General features: G+C 36.2%; 2 protein-coding genes across 4 annotated transcripts; one reads left to right on the forward strand and one right to left on the reverse strand.

The window, feature by feature from the left end:
* Positions 1-2,910: 2,910 nt before the first annotated feature.
* LOC121993229 (histone-lysine N-methyltransferase, H3 lysine-9 specific SUVH1-like) lies at positions 2,911-14,811 on the forward strand. 2 transcript variants are annotated; one of them, XM_042547935.1, is made up of 3 exons: positions 2,911-3,104; positions 3,544-5,720; positions 14,447-14,811. In XM_042547935.1, the coding sequence occupies exon 2, from the start codon at positions 3,633-3,635 to the stop codon at positions 5,673-5,675; it is 2,043 nt and encodes a 680-aa protein (XP_042403869.1). In that variant the 5' UTR covers positions 2,911-3,104; positions 3,544-3,632; the 3' UTR covers positions 5,676-5,720; positions 14,447-14,811. The 2 variants fall into 2 exon arrangements, with proteins under 2 accessions (XP_042403869.1, XP_042403870.1); XM_042547936.1 differs by having other exon boundaries at positions 2,913-3,104; positions 3,532-5,720.
* Positions 14,812-18,897: 4,086 nt separating this feature from the next.
* On the reverse strand, positions 18,898-20,495 carry LOC121993230 (homeobox-leucine zipper protein ATHB-13-like). Of its 2 annotated transcripts, none has more exons than XM_042547938.1 (2): positions 19,547-20,495; positions 18,898-19,284 (listed from the first exon to the last, which is right to left on the reverse strand). In XM_042547938.1, the coding sequence occupies exons 1-2, from the start codon at positions 20,036-20,038 to the stop codon at positions 19,165-19,167; spliced, it is 612 nt and encodes a 203-aa protein (XP_042403872.1). In that variant the 5' UTR covers positions 20,039-20,495; the 3' UTR covers positions 18,898-19,164. The 2 variants fall into 2 exon arrangements, with proteins under 2 accessions (XP_042403872.1, XP_042403871.1); XM_042547937.1 differs by having other exon boundaries at positions 18,898-19,298; positions 19,547-20,438.
* Between the last annotated feature and the right edge of the window lie 6,024 nt (positions 20,496-26,519).

The following is a 26,519-nucleotide window of genomic DNA, read 5'->3' on the forward strand; positions in this document are numbered from 1 at the left end:
TACCCATCCCATAAGGGCCGGCCAAGCTAGCTTGGAGACCAAGCTAGGGCCGACCAAAGTTTGGTTCATGGGTGCTTCAAGGTGGCCGGCCCTAGCTTGGGTTCAAGCTTGGTGTGACCGGCCCAAATTAAAAAAAAATGATTTTTATTTTTTTAAAATTTTTCTTATGTAGATAATATGATTTAAAAGAGAGTTTAAAAATTTAAATCTTTCCTTTTATAAGATTCTACAAAAGATTAAGAGAAGAGCTAAATCTCTTTCCTTATTTGTAGATTAAAAGGTTGATTTTAATTTTGGTAAAAACTTTCCTTTTTAATTATGTTCATGATTTAAAAGAAAGTTTAAAAATTAAAAATTCTCTTTTATTAGTTTCTACAAAAGATTAAGAAAAGATTTGATATCTTTCCTTATTTGTAGATTGAAAAGAGATTTTAATTTTTAGAGATAACTTTCCTTTTTGGAAATTATTCACATGTTTAAAAGAAAGATTTTAATTTATAAAATTTCTTTTTTATTAACCAATCATGAAGGGATAAAAATTATTGAAAATTTTTATAAATTTCCGGAAGCAAATAAGGAAGTTTTAATTTGTGTTTAAAATTTTATTTGCTTGGAGATTTGTATATGGTCGGCTTAAATTGAGAAGAGAAAAATTATTTTTAATTAAATAAATTTTTTCCTTTTCATGGCAAAAGAATTAAGGAAGTTTTTATTTAAATTTCCTTATTTGTCAAGACCAAGGATTATAAAAAAGGGGTAGAGGTGCCTTCATGGGTGAACGACTCTATTATTTTTCTCCCTCTTTCCTTCCTTGGTGTGGCCGGCCCTTCCCCTTCTCTTCTCTCCATCCTTGTGGCCGAACCTCTCTTCCTCCTTGGAGATCAAGTGGTGGCCGGATTTTAGCTTGGAGAAGAAGGAGAGAAAGCTTACATCCCTTGGAGCTTGGTTGGTGGAAAAAGATCTTCATCTTTTGGAAGCATTGTGCTTGGCCGAAACTTGAAGAAAGGAGAAGAAGGTGCTTTGGTGGTTTCTCATCTCGGAAGATCGTTGCCCACACAACGTCCGAGGTTAGAAGAGGAATACGGTAGAAGATCAAGAGGTTTTTCTAAAAGGTATAACTAGTATTTTTCCTTTCCGCATCATACTAATTATTTTAGGAAATAATACTAAATACAAGAGGCATACGATTCTAGTATTTCGAATTTGTTTTCGATGTTGTGTTCTTTTTGTTTTTTCTTTTCCTTGTGATTTGATTGTTCTTTTCGGCTGACCTAAAGTTATTTAAGGAAATTAAATATTAACTTTCCTTAAAAGGCTTTGTCTAGTCGGTGGTGGTTGTTCCCATATCTAAGAAGGCCATGTGCCTCGCCACGTCAGTACTGGGAGCCAATTTTGGAAACTAATATTTAATGAAATTAATAACCTAGGTGATTTGGATCAAACGTGTTAAGTTCCACAGGAGATCCAAGTCAAAACCTAAAAGAACAAATAGATTAAACTTTGGATCAAACGTGTTAAGTTCCGTAGGCGATTCAAGTTTAATTTAAAAGAACACATGGTAGCTAGGAAAAGGTTCAGACCTTTGTACAAAATTTTTTGTACAGTGGAACCGTTAGGTTTTCCGAGTAGCAACCAACAAAAACAACTTAACTTTGGACCCTTTGACATAATCAAAACATAGGTTCGATCGTCGTATGCTTCCTGCACTAACACAAAAGAGCAAAAAAAATATTATCGGGCTAGGGAGGCGAAGGATATCTTCTAAGATTGAGAGAATCAGTCGGTTGTTTTTCATAGTCATTCATGACCTCTTGCTTGGGTCACTTATATAGTTAGGGTTAGATCTTTCACAGTTTTGAATCCATTCACGTAATACCATAATATGCTCTGGAGCGATTTATGTGATAAAATATTCGAAGCGCTAAGCAAAAAATCCTTTACTCGGAAGGGCGCTAAGCAAAAATCCTTTACCTGGAAATCATAGATAGTAGAAATGAGCATAGTATTGAACTTGAACAGTTAGCACCCTTTCCGAAATCAATCCTTTTTTGCCGTCGAAAGTAGGCGCCGATTAAAGGCAGAGCCCTAGATGTAGAGAATCCATAGTTAGAGAATATGACGAGACGACGAGGGAGAAAAAAAAATACAAAGGATGAGAGAACGAGTCAATTATCAGACGAGGAAGGTGAAGGACATAGTCTGAGACTGAGAGAATCATCGATGAGACGACGAGAGAAAAAAAATATAGAGGATGAGAGAACGAATCAATGAGAATATGAGATAATCGGTTAATTTTAAAATGTGAAAAAAAATAAAATTAGATGGTAGCTTTAGATAGAATGATAAAAGAATATAATAATTATAATTAATATGAAATTAATTAGACTTGTCTTTGGAATGGATAAATGAGGAGGGCTGGAGTGAAAATCTTAAGTGACATGTATAGTTATTAAATAAATTTAACTTTTATAAAATAATAATGATCCTTAATTTTATTAGAACTTTATGTATAAGTTTTAATGGTCTGTACCTTTAAGCCGGATCTGTATTAACGTTTTAATCATTAACGGGTCAATATGAATGCTCTAACGAAATTTATTTTATTGAAAAAGAAAATCAATTATTACGTTTCCTCTTAAATTTAGGGTCACTGGAGAAAAATCGAAGTAAGATTACAGGTATAATTTGTGAGTTCAAATGTCGTGTCGGGGTAGGTAATTCACGCAATTTACGATAGTGAAGAGAGATAGATGGAGGAAGTCAAAGAAAATCCAACAGCTGAGACGCGACCCACAGAGCACCCATTCCAACGCAAGGGGCCCCATATTTTCTGAGATGGAGACAGTGTTCATCGCGATTGATGTGATAAAAAATAATAATAATAATAAAAACAACAAACCAGGGCAGGGTCAAGTGCAGAAATGGTGACCAAAATCTCGCTTTAAAGAAGAGCCCAAATAGGGAAAAGGTGAAGCCCAGATTGTGAGCGAGAGGAGCCGCCTGAGGCAGCGGAACGAATCGACGTCCCCCAGCGCCGAGACGAGTCAGACGACGCCCCTCGCAGGCATTGGCGCCCAACCTCTTCGATTCATCTGGCGTCACTGGTATTTGGTTCTTCGAATTATATCCCTCTTTCTCCGAATGGCTGCTTGTTAGATGCGTTGGTGAAGCTGCTTCTGCTGTCGAATTTCTGATACCTTTTTGATTTGCTTGCAAGTTTTCGATTTCCATGCTTACGAGTTTTCAAAGGTTGGTTTTGATGAACTTCTGCTGTTTACTTCGGTTGCGAGATTAACCCTAAAATGGTTTTAGTTGCGCTTCAACTCCTTTGTTGTCCCTTTGTGATCATTGGTCCTTTTTTTAAAAAAAAAAAAATCCTTTTTCTTTCTATTTTTGTGTGGAAATATTCGGTCTTAGATTCATATAGTATCAAACTATTTGGTTGTTGAAAAAAAAAAGACTATTTTTTTTTTCCATTTTCTTGTATTTAATTGCAGCTGTGCTTTACTTCCTAGCTAACTTTTTTCTTAGCGTTCTTTGTAGAGTTTCATACCAGTTGAAGAAGGGAAGAGAACTACTAGTTTATCAAAGTTCGGTCTTCTTTTCTCGCGACATATTTTGTTTGTTTGGTCATGGAAAGAAGATCTAATTGTACCCCGGAGGGGGAAAATGGAGTATTGGATGTGAAACCATTACGTTCTTTAGCGCCAATGTTCCCTGCGCCTTTTGGCTTCAACATGGTTACACAGTCAAATGTGCCACCCCTTGTTTGCATCAGCCCCTTTGGCTCATCTGTTTCAGGTCTGGATCCTTCACATTTCAACCAAAGACCCCCAAATAAAGGCTCTATTGCCACAAATGAGGGAGCTGCTCATGTTGCAATGAGGTTTGGTGTTAATGGCGACATAAATTTCACACCAGTCTCTGCTTCAAATAGAACACCACTCCCTGGATCCTTTGGGAAAACAGGACCGAGCATTGTGCCTGTGGATGACGATGACGATGACCACTCTTTTGAAGGTAAAACTCAAGTTTCGGGCAAGAGAGGTAAAAAATCACGAGCAAGTAGCTCTGGGTCAGATGCCAAACGCAAACGACTTATTAAGAGTTCAAGGAAGCTGCTTCCTTTGGTGCTACCTATGCCAGATAACCCAAGGGAGTCAGTGGATATGATCCTTATGACTTTTGATGCACTCCGCAGGAGGATTCTTCAGGTGGATGAGGTAAAAGATGAGAGCAACCGTCAATACTTGAAAGCTGGGGCCATTATGACGGCTAGGAATGTGAAGACTAATGTGGGAAAAAGGGTTGGATCTATTCCAGGAGTTGAAGTTGGAGATATTTTCTATTTCAGATTTGAGATGAACTTGATTGGTTTGCACACTCCTAGTATGGCTGGTATTGATTACCTAACAACTAGATTTGGTGACAAAGATGAGCCTGTTGCTATTTGTGTTGTGTCAGCTGGTGGTTATGAGAATGAAGAGGATGATGTTGATGTCTTGATTTACAGTGGCCAGGGAGGTAGTGGGAAGCATGAAAATAAACCAGTTGATCAGAAATTGGAAAGAGGGAACCTTGCCCTTGACAGAAGTTCTCACAGGAAGAATCAGATCCGGGTTGTACGTAGTGCCAAAGATATTAATTGTCCAACTGGTAAAATATACATCTACGATGGACTTTACAAGATTGAAAGCTCATGGATAGAGAAAGCTAAGGCAGGCTTTAACATGTTCAAGTACAAGTTGCTAAGAGAACCAGGACAGCCTGATGGAATTGCAATATGGAAAATGACCCAGAAGTGGAAAGAAAATCCATCAAGTAGAGGTAGAGTGATATTGCATGACGTATCATCAGGTGCAGAAAACATTCCTGTTTGCCTTGTCAATGATGTTGATGATGAGAGAGGACCAAACCATTTCGTATACATAACGAGGGTCAAGTATCACCATCCTACTGATATGATGAAGCCTCTACAGGGTTGCATGTGCCTAAGTGTGTGTCTCCCTGGTGACGTGAACTGCTCTTGTGCGCACCATAATGGGGGTGATTTACCATACAATTCAATGGGTCTTCTTGTATGTCGTAAGCCGTTAATTTATGAGTGTTCCTCATCTTGCCAATGCACATTAAATTGCCGAAATAGGGTGACTCAGAAGGGTATTAGGCTTCACTTTGAAATTTTCAGGACAAGTAATTGCGGTTGGGGTCTTCGTTCCTGGGACCCTATTAGAGCAGGTACATTTATTTGTGAATATACTGGTGAGGTTATTGATAGGAGCAAAATTGCAGATGAAGGTGAAGAGGATGAGCATATCTTTCAAGCTACCTATCTTGGTGAAAAAGCAATGGGGTTCAATTGTTGGCCTGAATTATTGGAAGAGGCTGAATTAACTAGTGAAACTGAGGTGTTTAGGTCATTTCCCATTACATTAAGTGCAAAGAATTTGGGCAACATATCCCGTTTTATGAATCATAGCTGCTCCCCTAATGTCTTTTGGCAACCAGTTTTATATGATCATGGTGATGAAGAGTATCCACATATAATGTTCTTTGCAATGAAGCACATACCCCCTATGACTGAACTGACATATGATTATGGTCCTGGATCTGGATCACTCTATAGTAAGAAGTGCTTGTGTGGATCATCAAATTGCCGAGGTTATTTTGGATAAAACTTCATCGATAGTTTATTCATAAGAAATCACCCATCCCTCAAGGTAAGGGTTTATTCAGACTTTTTATACTTATTCTTGTGGATATCTTTGTTCATATTTGGAAGCTTGCTTCTTTAACCAGCTAACAAATTGGTGGTTGCCTTATTATGTTGCCTACCTTGTATCCTTTATACCTATCATATGTTTCATTTATAATGCAAGTTGACGAAAACCTAAAGCAACATTTTATTCTGTTTAACTTACGCATTAGTTTCTGAAGATTAAACTAGCATCTCATTGTATTTCTCTTTGTAAAGCACTAGATCTTATGTATGCATTCATACCTTGATTTCTAAAAACCTATTTCACTCTTTCTTGCATGTCCTTTTCAATTAATCACATCTTCCCTTTTGACCAGTTTTTCCATTGATGGATGGCAACTTTGGAAGGTTATAAGTATAAATACTTGTTGGATTGGTGTAGTAAGAATAGTATATTTTAATTCTGAATTGTATCAGTTTCAGACACATTGTTTGCACTGCCTGGTATGCATTTTTTCTTCCATTGATCTGTTGAATGATGCTTGGATTTAAACGTTGATATACTAGTAACAAACTGGTTTAGTTTTCACAGTGGTATTTCAAACCATGATGACATTACTGGACTAGATGAACATTGCTAAAATTGGGTCAGGACTTTGTTGCAGTAATTGAGGGAATATTTTATATTCAAATCTATTTGTTGATTGAGTATACAATTTTTTTTTTTTATAGATATACTCATTAACCACCAAATGAAATGATTTTAATAGGAGGTGATCTAAATGGGCATGCCCGAGTGAAAAATGAGGAATATGAGAGGGTATATGGGAGTTATGAGTTTGGAACGAGAAATGAGGAAAGGAAAACTATATTAGATTTTGTGATAGCATATGACCTTATATTAGCTAATACGTTTTTTAAGAAAAGAGAAGAACACTTAGTCACATTCAAAAGTGGAAATAATAAATCGCAAATTGACTTTCTTATGCAAAAGGATAAAAAGATTTATAGAGATTGCAAAGTCATCCATGGAGAAATCTTAATTACCCAACCTAGGCTAGTAGTGTTGGATATACGCCTCAAACATAGTATTAATAGAAAGAAAATATATACGATTCCTAGAATTAAGTGGTGGAAGTTAAAGGATGGGAAGCAAAATATATTTAAGGAGAAGGTAGAAGTACAAGCATTAGGTGAAATATACGATGACTCTAATGCAACATGGAATAAGATGGTATCAAAGTCGAAAATAGTAGCTAAGAGTGCACTCGGTGAGTCAAAAGGACATGTACCACTAAGGAATCTTGGTAGTGGAATGAGAAAGTACAAGAGAAAGTGAAGGTAAAACGAATAACTTATAAGGAATTATATATTTATAAGAACGAGGAAAACTTATATACAATAACCAAGAAAGAAGCTAAGAAAGTAGAGCAGTGGAAGAGATATTTTCATCAATTTTTTAATGAAGGTTTAGACGATCAATTTAACTTAGGTAATTTAAGTAGGTCAAATGAGTAGAAATTTTAATTTTTATCGTAGAATTTAAACTTCAGAAGTAAAACAAACTTTAAATGAGATGCACAATGAAAAAGCCGTTAGATCAGATGATATTCCGATAGAGATATGGAAGTGCTTAGGAAAATAAGGTATTGAATGACTTACAAAATTATTTAACATGATATTGAAAACGAAAAAAATGCCTAATCAATGGACGATAAGTACTCTAGTTACCTTATACAAGAACAAGAGAGACGTACAAAATTGTATAAACTATAGGGGTATTAAACTAATGAGTCATACTATGAAACTTTGGGAAAAAGTAATAGGAAAAAGATTAAGGAGACCACAGTAATCGAAAATTAATTTGGGTAAATACATGAAAGGTCAACAATAGAAGCTATACATCTTCTTAGACAATTAATTGAAAAATATCGGGAGCAAAAATAAAATTTACACATGGTATTCATTGACTTAGAAAAAACTTATGATAAAGTCCCAAGAGAAATTATATTGAGAATTCTAGAAAAGAGATGTGTTAGCGTAACATATATTGAACTAATTAAGGATATATACGAAGATGTAACGACTAGAGTAAAGACTTCAGGCGGAGTAACTGAAGCATTTCCAATAAAGATAGGGTTACATCAAGGATCAGCTCTAAGTCTCTATCTTTTTACACTAATTATGGACGAACTCACTATGCACATTCTTGCTGTGGTGCATGTTGTTTGCAGATGATATTATTTTGGTAGATGAAGCACGTGAAGGAGGAAATGCTAAACTAGAATATGGGCGGGAAACACTAGAAAGGAAAGGTTTTAAGCTTAGTAGATTAAAGACAGAATATATTGAATTTAAGTTTAGCAATATTAGAAGTAATGAGACAATTGTTAAGATAGGAGAGGACGAGTTGTCCGGAACCGAGAGATTTAAATATTTAGGATCATTTTTGCAAAATGATAGAGGGATTGAGAGAGATGTCTTACATGGAATTCAAGCAGGATGATTGAAATGGAGGGGAGCGTCGAGTGTTTTATGTGACCTTAAAGTACTTCTATAAAATCGCAGTTAGACTTGCTGTTTTATATGGAGCTGAATGTTGGGCTATGACTCGAGCACATGAGCAGAAGATGAGAGTTGCAGAGATGAGGATGTTAAGGTGGATATGTGGACATACGAGGATGGATAAAATAAGAAATGAGAGCATTAGAGAGAAAGTCGGAGTTCCATCTATTGAGAAAAAACTCTGAGAGGTACGTTTAAGATGATATGGATATGTACTTAGACGACCAATAAATGCTCTAGTTAGGCGATGTGAAACTATGATAAACATGCATATCAAACGAAGAAGAAGAAAACCAAAAAAGACTTGGTTAGCAACAATAAAATGAAGCTGAATGTCACGTGAGCAGAAGATGAGAGTTGCAGAGATGAGGATGTTAAGGTGGATGTGCGGACATAGATTGATGGACATGATAAGAAATGAAAATATTAGAGAGAGTTTGTGGTGCACCTATTGAAGGAAAACTTCGGAAGACACGTTTAAGATGGTACGAACATGTATTTAGACAATTAATAAATGCTCCATTAGGCGATGTGAAACTATGACAAATGTCAATATCAAACAAGGAGGAGGCAAATAAAAAAGACTTGGTTAACAATAATAAAATAAAATTTATTTAAATATAAATGATGATATAGTAGGGGATAGAGCCCAATAACATAGAAGGATTCATATAGCCGACCCCATCTAGTGGCATAAGTCTTGATTATTGATGTATCTTGTTTATTCTTGTATGTCTGCACATCCACCTTAATATTCTTATTAAGGGTGTCAAAAATGAACCTGATCCGCCAACCTAACTCGAAAAATATCGGGTTCAAATTGGGGGTTTTCAGGTTTAGGTTGGGTTCGAGTTGGAGATTTTTAGGTCGGGTTGACCCAAATTTAGGGTTTAGTGAGCTTTTTGGGGTTAAATCAAAATTTATTTTGAAAATTAAGATGTTTTATGTATATCAATATCAATATTAGTATAATAATGATGGAGTATTGAGATAAAAGTGAAGAATTACAAGGAAAATAGCCAAAAAAATCATTTTTAATTGTGTTATTCGGGTTGGTCGAGTTTAGGTTTAGGGGTTTCGAGTTGTATTCTGATTTGGTTCGGGTTTGAGTCAGGTTTGGGTTGGGATTTTTTATAATTTTTTTTCAATCCGACCCGACCCATCCGAATTAACACCGTTAAATCCTCATCCTTGTAACTCTCATTTTATGCTCATGTGCTCGAGTTATAGTTCAACATTCAACTTCATATAACATAGTAGGTCTAATCGTCATTTTGTAAAACTTCTCTTTAAGTCTTAGAGGTACTTTAGGATCACAAAGAACACCAGACACTCTTTTCCAACCATCCTACTTGTATTCTATGTAATACATCTCTTAGTACCTCCATACTTTTTCAAAAATGATCCTAAATATTTAAAACTCTCAGCTACCGACAATTCGTCATCTCTTATTTTAACAATTATCTCATTAAATCTAATATTACTAAACTTAAATTTGGCACATATTATGTTTTTACTCTACCTAAAACCTTTCAATTCTAGTATTTTCGGTCAAGATTCGAGTTTAGCATTTACTGCTTTACTTGTCTCATCTACCAAAACAATGTCATCTATAAACAACATATACTGCAGCTCGAGACTTAGAGCTAATATTTGATGTAACCCTATTTTTATAGGAAACACTTCGGTTAATCCGTCTAAAATCTTTCGTTACATGCTCATATATATCCTTAATTAGTTTAATATACGTTATATTAACATCTCTCTTTTAGAATTCTTTGTATAATTTCCTTATTATAAACTTTTTCTAGGTAAACAAATAACATATATAAATCTTGTTTATGTTCTCAATACTTTTCATTTAGTTGTATAAGAACATGGTATGACTCATTAGTTTAATACCCAAATATTTTGCACTATTTTGTTATCTCTTTTATTCTTATATTTTTTTTTAGTTTGTAATATTAAGTTGCATAACTTTATAAGCCATTCAATATTTTATTTTCCGGCACTTTCATACCTCTATTGGAATATCATTTCATCCAATTGTTTTTCCATTTTACATCTCATTTAAAACTTATTCTACTTTTGAATTTTATGATAAAAATTTAAATTTCTATATTCATTTCATCTACTAAAATTACTTAAGTCACTTAAACCTTTATTAAAAAAAATTTGATAAAAATACCTCTGTCATCACTAATTAAACCAAACTAACACCCAATAAAATTTTTTTGTGGAATTTTTCAAACTAAAAAGAGCTCGGTTTTACCTCTGTAACTGATAAACCAAATTATGCCCACCCCCATGCGTTATAGGAATACGAGTGGGGTCTATAAATCACAACTTTTTATTATTTTTGCTGCATATTATCACTTTGTTTTGTTTGATCACACATGCACCTGCTATTAATTTGTGTTGTGCAAGAAATTGACAAAAATTGGCACCGCCTGTTCCACCTCTAGCTGAGCCACTCAATCCTATAGATTTCTCTAGGGCTGTAAATGAACCAAGTGTTCGTGAACAAGCTTGGTGTTCGGCTTGGTAAGAGCTTGTTTATGTTCGTTCAATATACATTAGATTAATTAAACAAACAAGCTTGAACAGCTCGTTAAGCTAAACAAACAAGCTTGAACACATATGTGTTCAGCTCGTTAACGTTCGTGAACAATGTTCGTGAACAACGTTCGTGAACAATGTTCACGAACCATATTTATTAATAAAATTCTTTTCAATATGCTAAATAAATAATAAAATAAAATAAAATAAATAAATAAATTTAAATTATCAATCTTAATAACCAATCAAACAATTAAAAGTTTTAAACAATCAAACAAGCTTGAATTGAGAGCTTGATAACATCTAAACGAACCAAGCTTAAACCAAGTTCAAGCCAAGCTCGAACCAAGCTCAAGCCAAGCTTGACTTGAGAGCTTAATAACATCTAAACAAACCAAGCTCAAGTAAAGTTTCAAACAAGCTCAAGCTCATAAAAAATAAACCAAGCCAAACTTGAACACGCATTTCAAAAGCTTGGTTCATTTTAAGTTCGGCTCGGCTCGACTCGATTATCTTATCAAACAAGCTTGAACACTCCAAAGCTTGGCTCGGCTCGGCTCGTTTACAACCCTAGATTTCACTCACTGCCTTGGTTGTGAAAATCAGTATTGATATCAATATTGAATGTTTCAAAATTTAGATTATTTTCAAATCAGATAACTACATCAGTCAAAAAAAAAAAAAAATCAAAAACGTTCTTGTTTTTGTTGTTGACAATGATGATGTTAATCTGAACAATAACAATGGTAATAGTAGATCTTGAATTTCTTTAATAAATGAGTATAAATTGATGAATAACTAGTATAATGATGGATATTAATTATTTGTAGTATAAATATAATAATAAGTGTTAATTTATTTTTATTGATAGATGGTAATAAATTGGAAGCTTTAATTGTTTGAATAATGATATTATTATTTCTAATATTTATCAAGGAAATAATGAAGCACTGATTGCAGAATATTTACCAATTAATATTTAATTAATGTCATTATGTTCATAGTTTTTGGAACATTGTGATGATATGATTATTCAGACTATGAATATATAAAGTGTTATTAGTCCTAATCTTTCTTACCTTATCAATTATTAACATCACTCAATTATACTCACCATTTATTATCTAATACCTGATAGAATTAACCTCCCTCTACCTATTAAATAACATATTACATTATACCAATGAACTACCTCATTTCCTCCCACAATCACAATGAAACAACAATGCTCACGAGACAGGAAGCTTTCTTAGTTGTTTCGTCTTCTCCCAATGTTGGAACTAGGGGTTTAATCGAGCCGAGCTGAGCCGAACTTTTGAATATTTGAGTTTGTCTCGTTTATAATCGAGCCGAGCTCAAGCTTTATTTAACGAATATATTCATGGTTCATGAGCTTATTCGAACTTTTATCGAGTCTAAACGAATTTAATAAATATAAATTATAAATTTAAATATTCATTAAAAACTAAATTATATAAAAAAGACAGTCCGGTGCACGAAGCTCCTGCCATGCGAGGTCTCGGGAAAGGATCCATTGTACGCAGCCTTACCCTGCTTTTTGCAAGAGGTTGTTTCCAAGATTCGAACCCGTGACCTTTTGGTGGTCACATGGCAACAACTTTACTGTTGCGCCAAGGCTCCCTTTTTAAAAAACTAAATTATATATTTAGAGAAAATTATAATATTCTTATTAAAATTTATAATTTTATTCTAATAAATAAATTTAATAATATATTGTCTATATGTTTCATAAGTAGAGTGTAAAATATATAAATTCAATATCAAAATTATTATTTTTTATTTAAAAGTTGATTCATGAGCTTAACGAACGTGTTCACGAGTTAACAAGCTGAATATTATGAAGCTTGAGCTTGGTTTGTTTATCTTAATGAGTTTCATTAAACGAGCTCAAACGAGCTTTTATCGAATCGAGCTTCGAATAGCTCATGAGCGGCTTGATTCATTTACACTCCTAGTTGGAACTTCCTCCTCCACATCACTCCATTTTCTCCCCCGGCCAAATCTCCTCTCTCTCATTCTTGTCATCTCATAAGCATTCCAGCAGCACCAACAAATAGTCCAATGGCCCCAGCAGGTCGTGAACCTGCAATACAGTGTTGTGTTTTCTTCAACCCAGGTTCTTTTCCTCAGCGAGCTAAAATAATTTTGATGAGAAATTGACCGTTTTTGTAAAAAAGAACCATTTTCTCCCAATTTTTTCAATTTCAACAAGATCTTTGTAATTTTCCATTTTCAGTTTTCTGGTGACCATTGTACCGTGTCTGAGATATTGGGAAAAATTGGATCATCTCTTGCCTATTCCAATCCAACTCGGTTGATCTGTATCAGGATTTGATGAGTTTGACGACTATGCTTGCTGCTCTTGCAAATTTGTGGGTAGATTTGTAGAAAGCAAACACCCAAAAGAGTGCTTTATCTTCATGTATACTCCACCTATTCAGCATGAGATCTGTAAAAAGTGAGAGGAAAGAACTTGGTCTGCATGAGATTCTCAAAAGTTAGAGAATCAGGAAAGAGCCTAGTTTGCAAGTTATAAGATCTAGAATAGGCGGTGAAACAAGATGGAGCCACATAATTACTATATTTGGAGTTCAAGTTATCTCAAAATCAGACCATACCTATATCTTAAAGTGGTCTATATAAGGTTACATCCTAGGACATTGGTACTGCAAATCTTTCTCTCTTCTTTCCGTCAATTAAAGTACCACTGCTCACTGTCATCACCTTGGTCCATCTATCCTCTTATTCATTTTGTTAGTTGCAGATCCAAGCAACGTTGCACAATAACAATTTTCTTATTATATCATCACACCCCACTTGTCTAACTCATAAATATTTGGGGTGGAATACATGAATATTTCTCTCCATTGGACTCTATTCATTCTTAGTAATATTCAAATTAATTAAATTGTTTTTTATATATTGATTCGTATTTTTTTTTGTTTTCTCCCTTCCCATTACACCTTCCATTATAACGAATTAGATTTCAACTTTTTCCTTACTATAAAATTTATTAGTTTTTCAACATGGCCTTGCCATCTCAGTCTATTTTCACATATTTTATTGTTTATTCGAACTGTACCTAATTGCTCTTGTATTATAACATTTTTTTTTGTTATATTCAATCTTACTAGTAATTAGCCACATTAACTTTTTATCACACTCTAAGAATTGTCTTATAATGCCAACATTTCTAATGTTATAGCTTTTTTGAGTTCTTAAAAATGATTCTGGAGCTCCTTTTTTTTCTCTGTGCATCAACATCTAATACTCAAAGTTGTAATTTAGGATGCAAATAGTTGTACGCAATGCACTGTAATTGGTTCACAAATAGAGTTCCCTGATGCTCTATATAAACCTGATTATGAACTCAGATGAGTTAATCAAATCTCAGACATTTGTTTTATTTAATTTAACTATGTTGGTCTACATTGGCATTCATTCCGCAGCTGTTCATAATCCTGTGCTCTGGCTTTCTTTTCCTGAAACATTAACATGAGATGTCTGATCCCTAGTGCTGAAGCCATCTGCATGCTCTGATCAACCATTTGGATACTTCTGGTGACACAGGACTTGCTAACACATGTTTCTTGCCTTTTCCAGTTTCATGTATTTTGATCTCTGATGCGCACAAGGGAAGACGACATCTTGGTCCTCGAAGCGTGGGGCTTATGACACTAAGATTTTTGGATGTTAAGGAAACTGATATTATTGACCGACTGTAGACTGTCCCTGCCCTCATTACTGCGGCAGTATTTACTGTATGTGTACAGTATCCATCAACTGGCACAATGAAACATGAATGGATGTCATATTTTGGAAGTGTAACCTAACCTGTCTGTATAATTAGCAAGATAGATGGTAGTTTGATGCGTAGAACTAAACTTAGTTTCTTTGTGAAGCAAACTGGTTTTGGGAATTGTAGCTTTCTAGTGTTTTAGTATGTTAAGGTTTGTTTTTTTGGTCAACTCTACTATGTGAGCAGTGCTAAAGCTCAAGTCTAACACTATTATAACAATCCTGGAAATTTGGGGTAAAATCAAGTTTTCTTGGTGGCTTATTAGTCCCCTTCCATAAACTGAAAGGTCGAAGCTAGGGGATTCATGGTGTTAAAAGTGGACATGGAAAAGGCATACGATAGGATGCGAAGGGATTTCGTCTAGGAAACACTTGTTTTGATTGAGCTTGCGGATTGCTTCAGGCATTTGTATGACGGCACTGACTTTTTCAAATACTGTAGGGCTCCGTAACTAATGAGTTTTCAAAATTGTCGAAAGAGGCAAAGTTGTTTTCATTATCATCTTACACTTTCTTCCTATGCATGGAAAGAGCATCTTGAGTCATTAGTCAGCATGTGTGATGAGTGAGGTGAAGACCTTTGCGATGACTTGAAACTGCAAATCTGTGTAAATGTCTCGGTATCAGTTTTGCTGGAGGCCGAGAACTAGCCATGCTGAGTTATGTCGCAAAATGAATAGTTGGGGGTACGTGAACACAACAAAAATATAAGAAGTAAAGTTAAATCCAAGGAAAAATAATAAGTGAACACAAATTGGCAAATATATAAAATGCATACGAATTTAATTACATCTTTAAATTCATATTTCAATTCTTTAGTTTTAATATATAGTCAATTATTATTTTTATTTCACTTATTAATCCTCAATTAAAGTTATTGGTCATTTTTTTTATTTATCAAAATTTAATATACCTATCTCTTTTATACAAAGGCCCGTTGCACTAGAATAAAAATCTCCCGTAATTTATCTCTTTTTAGATAGTATGTGGTCACTTAGAAGGACTGCTAATATGACAACTTTACTTTTTACTCTAATAATTTAATATACTCTATTAAAAAGTGGATTAGTAGAGTTAGAAATGATATAGTTGCATTAACATAAAAAATTTTGATTGTGGGTAATATTAAACTATTATTGGAGCAAAAGATGATAATGCTCACTTCAAGCAGTCTAATATTATCGATCACCCGACTAGATATAGATAGATAAATCATGGAGTTACGTTTTACCCTAGCATAATGACCCTTTGCATGTAGAAGGTCAGGCATCTAACGAGACATTTTATATCATTGAGAACTTACCCTAAGATCTATTGGAGCAACCCATGTAGTTATCAATTATGCCAACATGTGCGAGGCAAAATGAATAGTGAAGAAAATCTTCACTATAATATAAAGTGAGTGGTGGAGGACCGAAATATGTGATAGAAAGGGGGGATACCGCTTGTTTGAAAATTTTCTTTTCTTTTAAAAACTAAACAGAGATAAAGATACACAACGGAAAACTAAAACGAAATAAGAAAGACTCGGTTAGTTATTTAGTTTGTAGTCCAACAACTACTACTTCAAGGTCCATGATCATTTGAACTATTTTCAAATCGACAATACACTAATATTCTTCTTTCCGAAAAACTTTTGGAGAAAAAGAGAAAGTTCATACAAGAGAGAAAAAGTATAATAACAAGCTACTATCTCTTTTAATGAATGCAAGTAATTAAACGTTACCACCAACAACACTTGAATAGAGATTTGGCATAGGCTATCAGAGAGCTTTTCGGCATAGTCTTAGTAGCACTTGCACGAACAGATCAAAGTGAAAGAGAGATGAGTCGATGAAAGAATTGGATTCAGTCTCGGACCTCGAGACTCTTTTTATAAACTTTTCATCCAGTCAACCAAATCTTTTTGAGTCGATCGATCTCCAGAATCTACCTAACTTTGTATCCATATTTATGATCTGCCCAAATCATATCTTCTATAAAATCTGCCTTTATCGGCTCACTAACTCTCTGTTTGGTCGACCGAATATCTAAAATTCCTTTTACTGTTTGATCCGATCTTATCTTGTCTGCGTTTACCATATATATTCGATCGACCGACTCTATGGTCGGTCAACTAAACCATGTTATTTCCTCTGTTACTTGATCTGAACTTATTTGATTTTCAATTACCAAATATGATCGGTCGATTGATCATGCTATCTGTCGACCAGACTATTATTTCCTTCTTTATTGGATTCAGATATGATCTATTCTTATCTAGTTAGATTGATTGACTGAACGCCCATATTCGATGGACCGAGTCTTTCAGTAAACTTAGTTTTCTAATTTTTGTAAAATAGAGTTAGCACAATATATATAGTAGTTATGCAAAATTGAGTTAGAAACAAATAAATATACATGCATTATGTTTGATCTTGACTTAGAAACTTCCGTTAGTTTCTTTAGTCAGATCAATGCCTAAGATTTAATTAATTTGTTTTCAAAATGAGAATACGTCTTCACACCTTCTTTTTAGGACTTCTCTTCTCCATATTTGTATCTTACTTACCTGTCAAACATCCGGTCTAACTGACCTAGTTGGACTTCTTCTGCTCAATATCCAAGCAACCTGATCCGTTAAAACTTTCCTACAATACTAGGTTAGCATAATAGATAGAAATAGTAAATTGAAACAGTATAAGCAACAAATACTTTGGTTGTCCAAATACACTGGTCTGGTCGACCATGCGCGGTCGATCGAAATATTATTTCGGTCACATTTGCTTAGAGTTAACTCCTCCAAGACTTCTCATTACCTAAGGTCCACTCCATTAGGATTTTTCACTTATTTGGAGTTCACTTCTCCAAGACTTCTCACCATATAAGATTTACTCTCTTAGGATTTTCCTCTTGCTTTGAGTATATTCCTCCAAGACTTCTCACCACCTAAGGTTTACTCACTTAGGATTTTTCTCTTGCTAAGCATCCGATCAACTTTTACTTGCTTGGATTTTATCTTTGCTAAACATCCGGTCAACTTTGATCTGTTTGAACTTTTTTTTGCAAGTCATCCTGTCAATTTTGATCTAATTAGACTTTTCTCTTAACTAGGTCCATCTTCATCTTGATCTGACTCTATTAAATATATTGTCAAATAAATATTAAAATTATGAAAGTCTATTGCATCGGGTTAGGTACTTAGATTAAAAAAATAAATTTTATTTTATTTTTATTTTTAGTGTTTATTTTATTTATTTATAATCACTCTAAGTCCTTAAGTCTCAATTATTTTATTCTGTGTTTAATCTAATTCATATTTTTAATAAGTTACATAATTGTTTATTCATATGGTCTCCAAATAATAGGTGCACAATAAATGGTGCATAATATCAACATATAAATCAACAAGTAGACAATAAAAGTGAAAATTTCAGTCATAGAATGAAAGTGGAGCTTCTATCCATGATCGGATAGCAATATATCTGCCAAGCTAAAAACGAAGGTTGACCATGATACTCATCATAATGGAGGAGGGCGTCCTATAGTTGTTGGAAGAAGATAAATCATGATAATATTTATTCAAGTACAGTGACTGTTTATATGAAGAACATCAAACACCTGAAATATTTAATATTCATAATGTAGGAGGTAACGTTTCTCAATTTATTCTAATGATTGATAAAAAATTTTCATGAGATCAAATTAATTATCAGAGATAATCAATAAAGCTAATTGAATTTTTTTTTTTTTCTTCCAACGAGAAATTAAATACTGTGATAATATACAGGTTCCAAAACTCTAAATTAACCTATTGAGTTAATTAGAAAATGTGGCAACGAATGCCTGATACCTTTTCTTTGATAGAAAACAATTCATGGGTCAATCATTCAAAAAATCTTAGATGAGATGGAATACGTTAGATCCAAAACACATCCATCAAACTTTTTCCAGTTACTGAATTCAACATGCACATGTCATTGTCAAAGGAGACATGATGTCTTATATGGACACTCGCGGTACTGTTCCTCCACATGTCTCTCTCTCTCTCTCTTCCCCCCCTGTCCTTTGGCTGGCTAGTTCTCAAACCACCACTCTCCCACTTGCCCTCCTTTTATCTGCCCCTTTGCCAGAAACGGAGACCCTGCCATTAATTCTACCTCCAAGAATCCCAGGCCATTTAATGAGATACACTACACTATTTGCTACGTACCACCCTCTACGAACCACTTGACAGAATTATCACAAACGACGAGAGAATTTTCTGTAGATCGATATTCTCCAAACTGTTCGATCGATGATCGATCGATCGATCGGTCGGCTAGAAACTTCGTCTGAAAATTATATTGAACTTACAGCAGCATACACCACGCCATGGAATTGGAATTAATTAATATAAATAACTTCGTCGGCACTTTTAGTGTTGGTGAAACTTGTTGTGCTCTGACCACACCCAGAAGGCTGACTGATCATCTAACATGCTGCAGAAGTTGCCTTGTCGGATGCAGCTGTTTTCCTCCTTGGAAATTTCTCGGCCGGAGGAGCTACCGAAAAGGAGTTGGGATGTCCTGGAGATGTCCAAGTCGGCGTCCATCCGGATGCTGCAAGAGGCCTGTGCTTCCTTGTTCAGGTTGATGGGCTCGCAAGTCGACGTTTCCCTTCCTCTGAGAGCCAAAAGCTGCAAACATCAATCAAGTAGTACACCCAACTGTTTAACATATATATCAAGAAAGTTGGAGTTGTTATATATATATATCATTATATTGTTGACCTTCAAAAAATTCACCAAAAAAAAAAAAACAAAACAAAACAAATCAATTATATATGATAAGATTATATATCTTCTTGCAGCTTGTCTCTCTAAACAGTTGAATCAATGATTGAGCATGATTAATAGACAGACAAATAAATGAATTTAATCAGTACCTCGGAAAGAAGTCTCTTGTTCTCTGCCTGTAACCGTCCGTTCTCCTCTTTGACGACCTCAAACTGCCGCTGGAGCTCGTCGTACTCCTCCTCCATCTGCTTGGTCTTCCACCTCGCCCTCCGGTTTTGAAACCAAATCGCAACCTGCCGCGGCTGCAGCCCCAGCGTCCTGGCCAACTCTACCTTCCTCTCGGTATCGAGTTTCCTCCCCATCTCAAAATTCTTCTCCAAAACCCGTATCTGCTCCGAACTCAGCCTCTTCTTTCTCTCCCCAGCGGCGGCCAATCCGTTGTCGGAGAGACTGTTCTCCTCCAAGCTCAGCGCTGGAGCCTCACTGCTCGAGAATGACATTAAGGCTCTTTTCCCTCGATCCATCTCGGCTAATCCTCCCGCGTCCATATGGGATTGCAGCTGACGGTGCTCCTCCTCGTTGGAATTTTGGTGCAGCAACAAGTTTGCAGGGAAGAACGGGAGCATTCCATTAAAAGTCATTAGGATTCGGAACGGAATTGGTACGCCGGCCGCAGAAAGAAAAAAAAAGAAAGAAAGAAATAGATGAATGAAATGGAGAGCTTGCTAGGGAGAAGGTGCGAGAAGTAATTGGTGGAGTTGTTTTTTTAGATATATATGGAAAGAAGAAATGCGATGCGAGTGATACTGTTCTGAACGTGGACAAGGACAAGCTAGCTAAGGGTGTGGTGTGGTGTGGTGTGGTGTGGTATAGTCCAAGTTACAGCTAGAAAGATGGGGAATGGTATGGAATTGACAGTTCCGCTGGGAAGGGAATGGAATGGATTGAATTGCTCACAGCACTGCACAAGAGGTGGATCCCTCAATCACGATCGCCACTCAATTCAAGAATCCGAGGTGTGATATAAATATCCAAGTATATATATATATATATTACATGTCAGTAGAATAATTGCCAGCTTGTGTTACTTCCATCCGTTGAAAGCATGGACGAATAATAGAGTGCCTGCCATAAGTTGATCTCTAAAATGTCTCAGGTGTTCCATGGTTTGGATTATCCACTTTGATATATATATAATAAAACAATATCCTTAATTATCTATGTAATTAAAAAATTCTTTTATTTTAAAAATCCTCAATTCTCCACTTGGAACGACATAGGTTGAAGTTGTTATGAAAATGGACAACTTCAAACAAGCTCATAAAATTCTGAATACTTATAGAGTCGTCAATTAGTTTGGACCAAAATTTCAAACTAAATTCATGTATCCTTCTTAGTATATCCATGTTCTTAGACATGAATTTCACAATTGAGATAGAGAACGGTAGATTTTTAAAATAGACACAACTTTGAAATGTTTTGTCAGGATCTCATTAGAGGGTTTAAGCATGTCATACTCACTCACTAATTAACATCGCTAAAGAGTTCTTAAGACTCCCCTTATACCATGTTAAAATTTGAAAATTTTAAACATGGTAAGCGCTCATTAATCAATTTTGAATAAAAGTTATTGACGACCCTGAATATTTCAAACCAAGCTCATTGCATATTTTACAACTTCATGAGTTTAACCATACTTTAGATATGAATTAGAATATTAAAATTGTGGAATCGAATTTGAAGCACCTTTGGAAAACTTCAAACCAAGCTCATTGCACTCTTTATAGTAATAGTCGATTGAAGTTCACAAACAGAACATAAAAACTTAATAATCAACTATGGCAGTAGATTGATAGAACACTAAAATTTAACAATTAATTGTAACAATTTATATAACAGTTAATTAATTATTAGAATAAAATATGATATCGTTCATTCTAAACGATCCAATATTATTGGTCACAAAAGACATAAATCCCAATCAACCTAGTCATTTCGATAAATATAAAATTTAAATATACAGTTCGAGTATTTCAAAAAATTCCACAAATTGCCGTTGAAAGAAAGATTTTTTGTTATACAATATGAACAGAATGACGCTATTTTAATTTATATATATCTATAGAAGGTGATCCATCAGTTTGGAAGATGTTTATAATAGTCCTTGGACCACTAAAGTTCTGCACCCCAAAACTCACCGGACCATCCTCTTCTCCTTTTTATTCTTTTTATTTTTTTTCTTTGATGATTATACTATCCTGTCTTGATTTATCCATGGTTCATCTCCTCGGAGAAATAAAATGGCATCGAGACAAAATATCTCGAAAATTATTCATTTTTAATATAAAATTATATCATATCTTTCCATGAACAAAATTTACCTCCTTTTTTTTAGAAAAAAATACCCATCATTATTTTATATCATCAATTGTAATTTTTAATACCAATCTAGCAAGATTATGTTAGGTTATTCCAAAAATAAAATTGAATCTAATAAGAAAGAAAGCAAGAGAGCGGGCAGAGAAAAGAAGAGATTCAAGGACTCACCAGATTGATGATCGCAGATACTTCTTCCATTAATTTCTCCATCGATCTAATCTTGTTTCTTTCCTCAATTTGCAGATTAATTCCATGTAGAATTCAGAGTGGTTCTGCTTCCAAATTTTCTGCCCGTGGTTCCTCGGTGCGGTGGTCCTCCCATTGCGGAACGGTACGGAAGGTCAAGGAGTTGCTACCGTTCTTCCATCTCTGGCTCTGTCTTTTAATTTGGATGCTTTTCCGATACGGCCGCCCTTTTTCCATCAGATGGACGTCTTTGGTGATTCATACGGTGAACGGGAAAGGGAGTATAAGTGGGCTCCACGGGTCAATGAACCGGTGTGGATGACCGTCAAAGTTCAAGGCAGGTCAAAAGTCGAGTAGTTGACCTGGCGGGATCTCCTTCTCCCCGATCCGACAGGTCCTCGGGGGTCCAACCCTCATCTTTGCAAGATGCCTACAGGGTACTGCTCTCTATCATTTCTCGATCGGCTAAGGTCGATCGAACAAGCTCTTAGGGGCCATATTGGACACCTACGGAGCCTTACTCCTCATCATCTCTCAATTGGCTAAGACCGATCCGGTAGGTTCTCAGGGGCCCAGTTGCTCGATGTTGTCGGACGCCTACGGGCCTTGCTTAGCCGATCGGATAGGCCCTTAGGCGCCTAGCTCCCTGACTTTGTCAGATGTCTATGGAGCCTTGCTCCCTATCATCTCCTGATCGCCTAAGGCCAATCGAATAGACCTTCAGGGGCCCAGCTCTAGGCTATGTCGAACGTCTACGGGCCCAGCTCACCATCATCTCTTGATCGACTAAGGCGGATCGAACAATCGAACATGCCCTCAAGGGTCTAACTCTCTGGCTTTGCCGGATGTCTACGAAGTTCTACTCTCCATCATCTCTTGATCGACTAAAGCCGATCGGACATGCCCTCAAGGGTTCGGTGCTTTAGTTTGTAGTTGCCTATAAGGGTCAGCTCCCCCTTGGGATACTATGATAAGTCATTCACTCCTCATGAAAAACTGAGCACCCTGTGCATGACTTATCTTTTGACTAACAACCCAATAGGCATCTTGGCATACTCCTCCTTCTGTTGGTATTTGTAGGGCTCCCCCAGTGTTCCCTTATAGAAGTCATCTTCCTGTCAAACTCCCAGCCAGCTCACCGATGGTCCACAACTCACTGCTTCTAAATGATATCACATTTGGCGCCATTTATGGGAACCTCTCTGCCTGATTTGGAACATGAAAATAGACGACACTGGAAAGTTTACAACAATCACATTGTCACAAGAAGATTTCGACTTGCTAGTAATGGCCAAGGCACAAACATTTGTGCAAAAGTAATAAGCAGTGGAGCCACCCCTCTTCAAAGCGTCTGCAATGTTATCTGAAGGGCCACTAACCACCAATAGAAGATCTAAGTCAAGGCAATAGGTTGAGTTCCCCAAGGCCTTGCTTTAAGTGCCTGCAGAGGACTCGACTATAGCCGAGCGGTCCCAAGCATCTTCGGTAGGAGATTCACCTCCCCACGACCCTAAGCATGGGAATGTTGGGTTTTTCGGGTCGCAAAAATCATTTTTTGCGTTGCGGAAACCCCGAAACCCCGCCACCAAATCCGTGTGAAAAAATTAAAATTTTCGTAAAACTTCGAGTACGAGTTTCTAACCTAGATCTACAAAGGAGAAGAGCTTTACCCTTGATGTGATGTCCTTCGCTTAATCCCGCTCGTCCAAGGTTCGCCGGATCTCGAGAGTATCAAAGTAGATACTCCTCTATGTGTATCCACACAAGCAAGAGATGGAAAAACCAAACAAAAGGTGCGCTAGCACCTTTGAAAGGTTCGACCAAGGTGGAGGAGAGGGAGAGAAGAGAGAGCTTGCGGAAGAAGATGAGAGTTACACAAAAGAAATGAAACTCACACAATGAATTAGTGTGGCCGGACACATTAAGAGGGAGTTTTATCTCCATGGGATACCAAGAGTCACAACTCTTGGTAACTCCCATGAGGTGACATCCCACTTAAGCAATCATGATGATGTGGAGCATCATCATTGGCCACTCTTTACCAACTCACCAATGAGGTGGCAAATGGTCAAGTCAAACTTGACCCTTCATCTTCCTCTCAAGTCAAGTCAAACTTGACCACTTCTCTCCCATGGTTAATCTAATCTAACCATTGGCTCAAGTCAATTTTAATTTAATGAATCTCTATTCATTGAATTAAATTGATTCAATGAGTCTAAGTCCAAATTAGACTCATCTAACACATGAACCAAATTGAGTCCAACTCAATTAGCCTAATTTGGATTACTCTTAATCCAATTTGGTTCATCATATGAACCTAATCCTTTAGGTTCATCAAATGAACCTAATCTCCATCTAATTGCCCTTTGTGTGTGGCCCTATAGGTTCTTATAACATTGAAAATGCTCCTAAACCCATTTAGAAGCATAAGTAATGAGCGGTATCTAGCAACACATCATTACTACCCAAGTTATAAGAATGTTGAGATCCAACATCACCTTGTGACTACTAATTGTGACTCTTCACAAAATATGACAAATGTCCTTCTATCCTTGACATCTAGATTGATCAATGTGAGGCATAGACCGTGTCATCCTCTAATCAATCTAAATCTTGAATCCCAAGTAGACTCACTCAATCAAATGAGCTCAACATCTCATATTGACTCATTTGGGCATGACCATGCACTTCGTGGTCTCACTCTATCAAGAATATTGATGTCACTCCCGTCATATAGGAGGAATAGATCCCATCTACATCACTCACATCCCTCCGCATAATTTGTTACATACCCAGTAATCGCCTTTATAGTTCACCCAGTTACGGGTGACGATTGACGAAGCCAAACTATGTAACTCCTTATGTAGGGAACCATGGTGACTTCAGGTCCAAGGACTAAAAGTCATACTAATAGCCACATAAGAAAGTATATGCCACTCATATAACGATCCATGATACTTTCTCATGGTGGGTCATTCAGTATATATTTTCTAATGCATACCCATGTGTCAACTTGATATCTCCATATCCATGACTTGTGAGATCAAGTCATCGAGTTGACCTATATGCTAGTCTCATCGCATTAACATTGTCCCTGAATATTAATACTTGACTAGGAATGATTAAGAGTAGTGTTCCCTATATCATCTCACTATCGATTCAACCAATCGATTGATATAGGTAAGAACCTTCTACTCAAGGACGCTATTATACTTAGTTATTTGACACCAATATAAGTAAGTATAATAACCAAAAATAAATACCTTTATTTATATACAAGAATATGATACAACGAGTCCATACAACAATCATCAAATGATTGGCTCTAGGGCTCTAACTAACAGGGAAGGCCCTTACCGCCGATAATTCACCCGAATGCCCGAGCATGCCCTTCACTCAGGAGATTCTTGAAGATAGGCTACCTAAGCATTTGCGTCCTTTACCGGCCGGAGAATATAGAGGCTCAATAAATCCCAAAGACCATCTTCACAAATTTGAAAATGCCTCTCTATTACACCAATATACAGATGGTGTCAAGGGTTGAACATTTTTAGCAACCCTGTCTGGCTCGACGCAGAGGTGGTTTGACTGGCTCCCTGATGGTTCCATCACGTGCTTCAAAGATTTCAAAAGGGCCTTCTTGCACCACTTCTCTAGTAGCTGAAGGTGTAGGATCGATGCGTGTCGAGAGAATGGGTGAATCTCGATTGTTTGTTTTTGTCATTCTTTCATTTGTTTTATCAAAGTCGTTAGTAGCAACGGAATATAAAACAAACCAAGGAAGAAAGAGACACAAGATTTTACTTGATCCCAATACCCCGGGGTCAGTACTTCCAAGGCTTATACACTCAACGTGAGTCCCTTAGTGACCTCCTCTTTAAAAGTTTTCTGTAGGATCGAATAACGCTCGTGGCTTTTTTATGTTTTCCGTAAAACTATCGAATATAGAGACACAGTGAAAAGTAAGAAAGAAGAATAATGACATTAAAGTTTTTTACTTAGTTTGGAGCTTATGATGACTCCTACTCCAAGGCTCTTGCGTGAGAGTACTTTCATTGAGTAATCCACTAATAAATCTGAATATTACAAATACAAAGAGATAATAATTTAAGTGCAGTAAATGAAATTATGCTGACAACTAAAGAATTGAAGTTGCGAGCTTTCGATTCTTGGAGCAGCGTTACAGTGTCGTAGAGTCATCTTTTGAGCAGCGTACAAGAGAGAAGATCATTGAAATAAGTGTCCTTGAGGTGTTGGTCGAACCCTCCTTTTATAGCCTTGTCTGGGCACCTCCATCAAGTTGACGTGGCTGCACCTTGTCGATAGTTTATCTTTGAAACTTTATCCAAGTCCGGGCACCTAGACCCGTCCAGGTGCCTGGACTGTGATGTAGGCTGGCCAATTTGCGTGCACCATCTCAACCCCTGCTAGTCGCCCGCTCAATTCCTTCTCGAGCGCCTAGACCCAGTTCGGGCGCCTAGATCGCCTTTTTCTAGCCAACTTCTAGCTTCATTATTCTTCATCACAGAGTTAGAAAATAACAGACATAATTTAATT

Source organism: Zingiber officinale, chromosome 6B (assembly GCF_018446385.1).
Source record: "Zingiber officinale cultivar Zhangliang chromosome 6B, Zo_v1.1, whole genome shotgun sequence".
Taxonomy (NCBI): Eukaryota; Viridiplantae; Streptophyta; class Magnoliopsida; order Zingiberales; family Zingiberaceae; genus Zingiber; species Zingiber officinale.

Bases quoted from the DNA above. Each gene is read 5' to 3' on its own strand.
- LOC121993229 (XM_042547935.1), top strand. From the start codon at position 3,633: ATGGAAAGAAGATCTAATTGTACCCCGGAGGGGGAAAATGGAGTATTG.
- LOC121993230 (XM_042547937.1), bottom strand. From the start codon at position 20,038: ATGACTTTTAATGGAATGCTCCCGTTCTTCCCTGCAAACTTGTTGCTG. The intron at 19,299-19,546 runs GTACTGATTAAA...TGATGTTTGCAG, and splicing joins ACAAGAGACTTCTTTCCGAG to CTTTTGGCTCTCAGAGGAAG.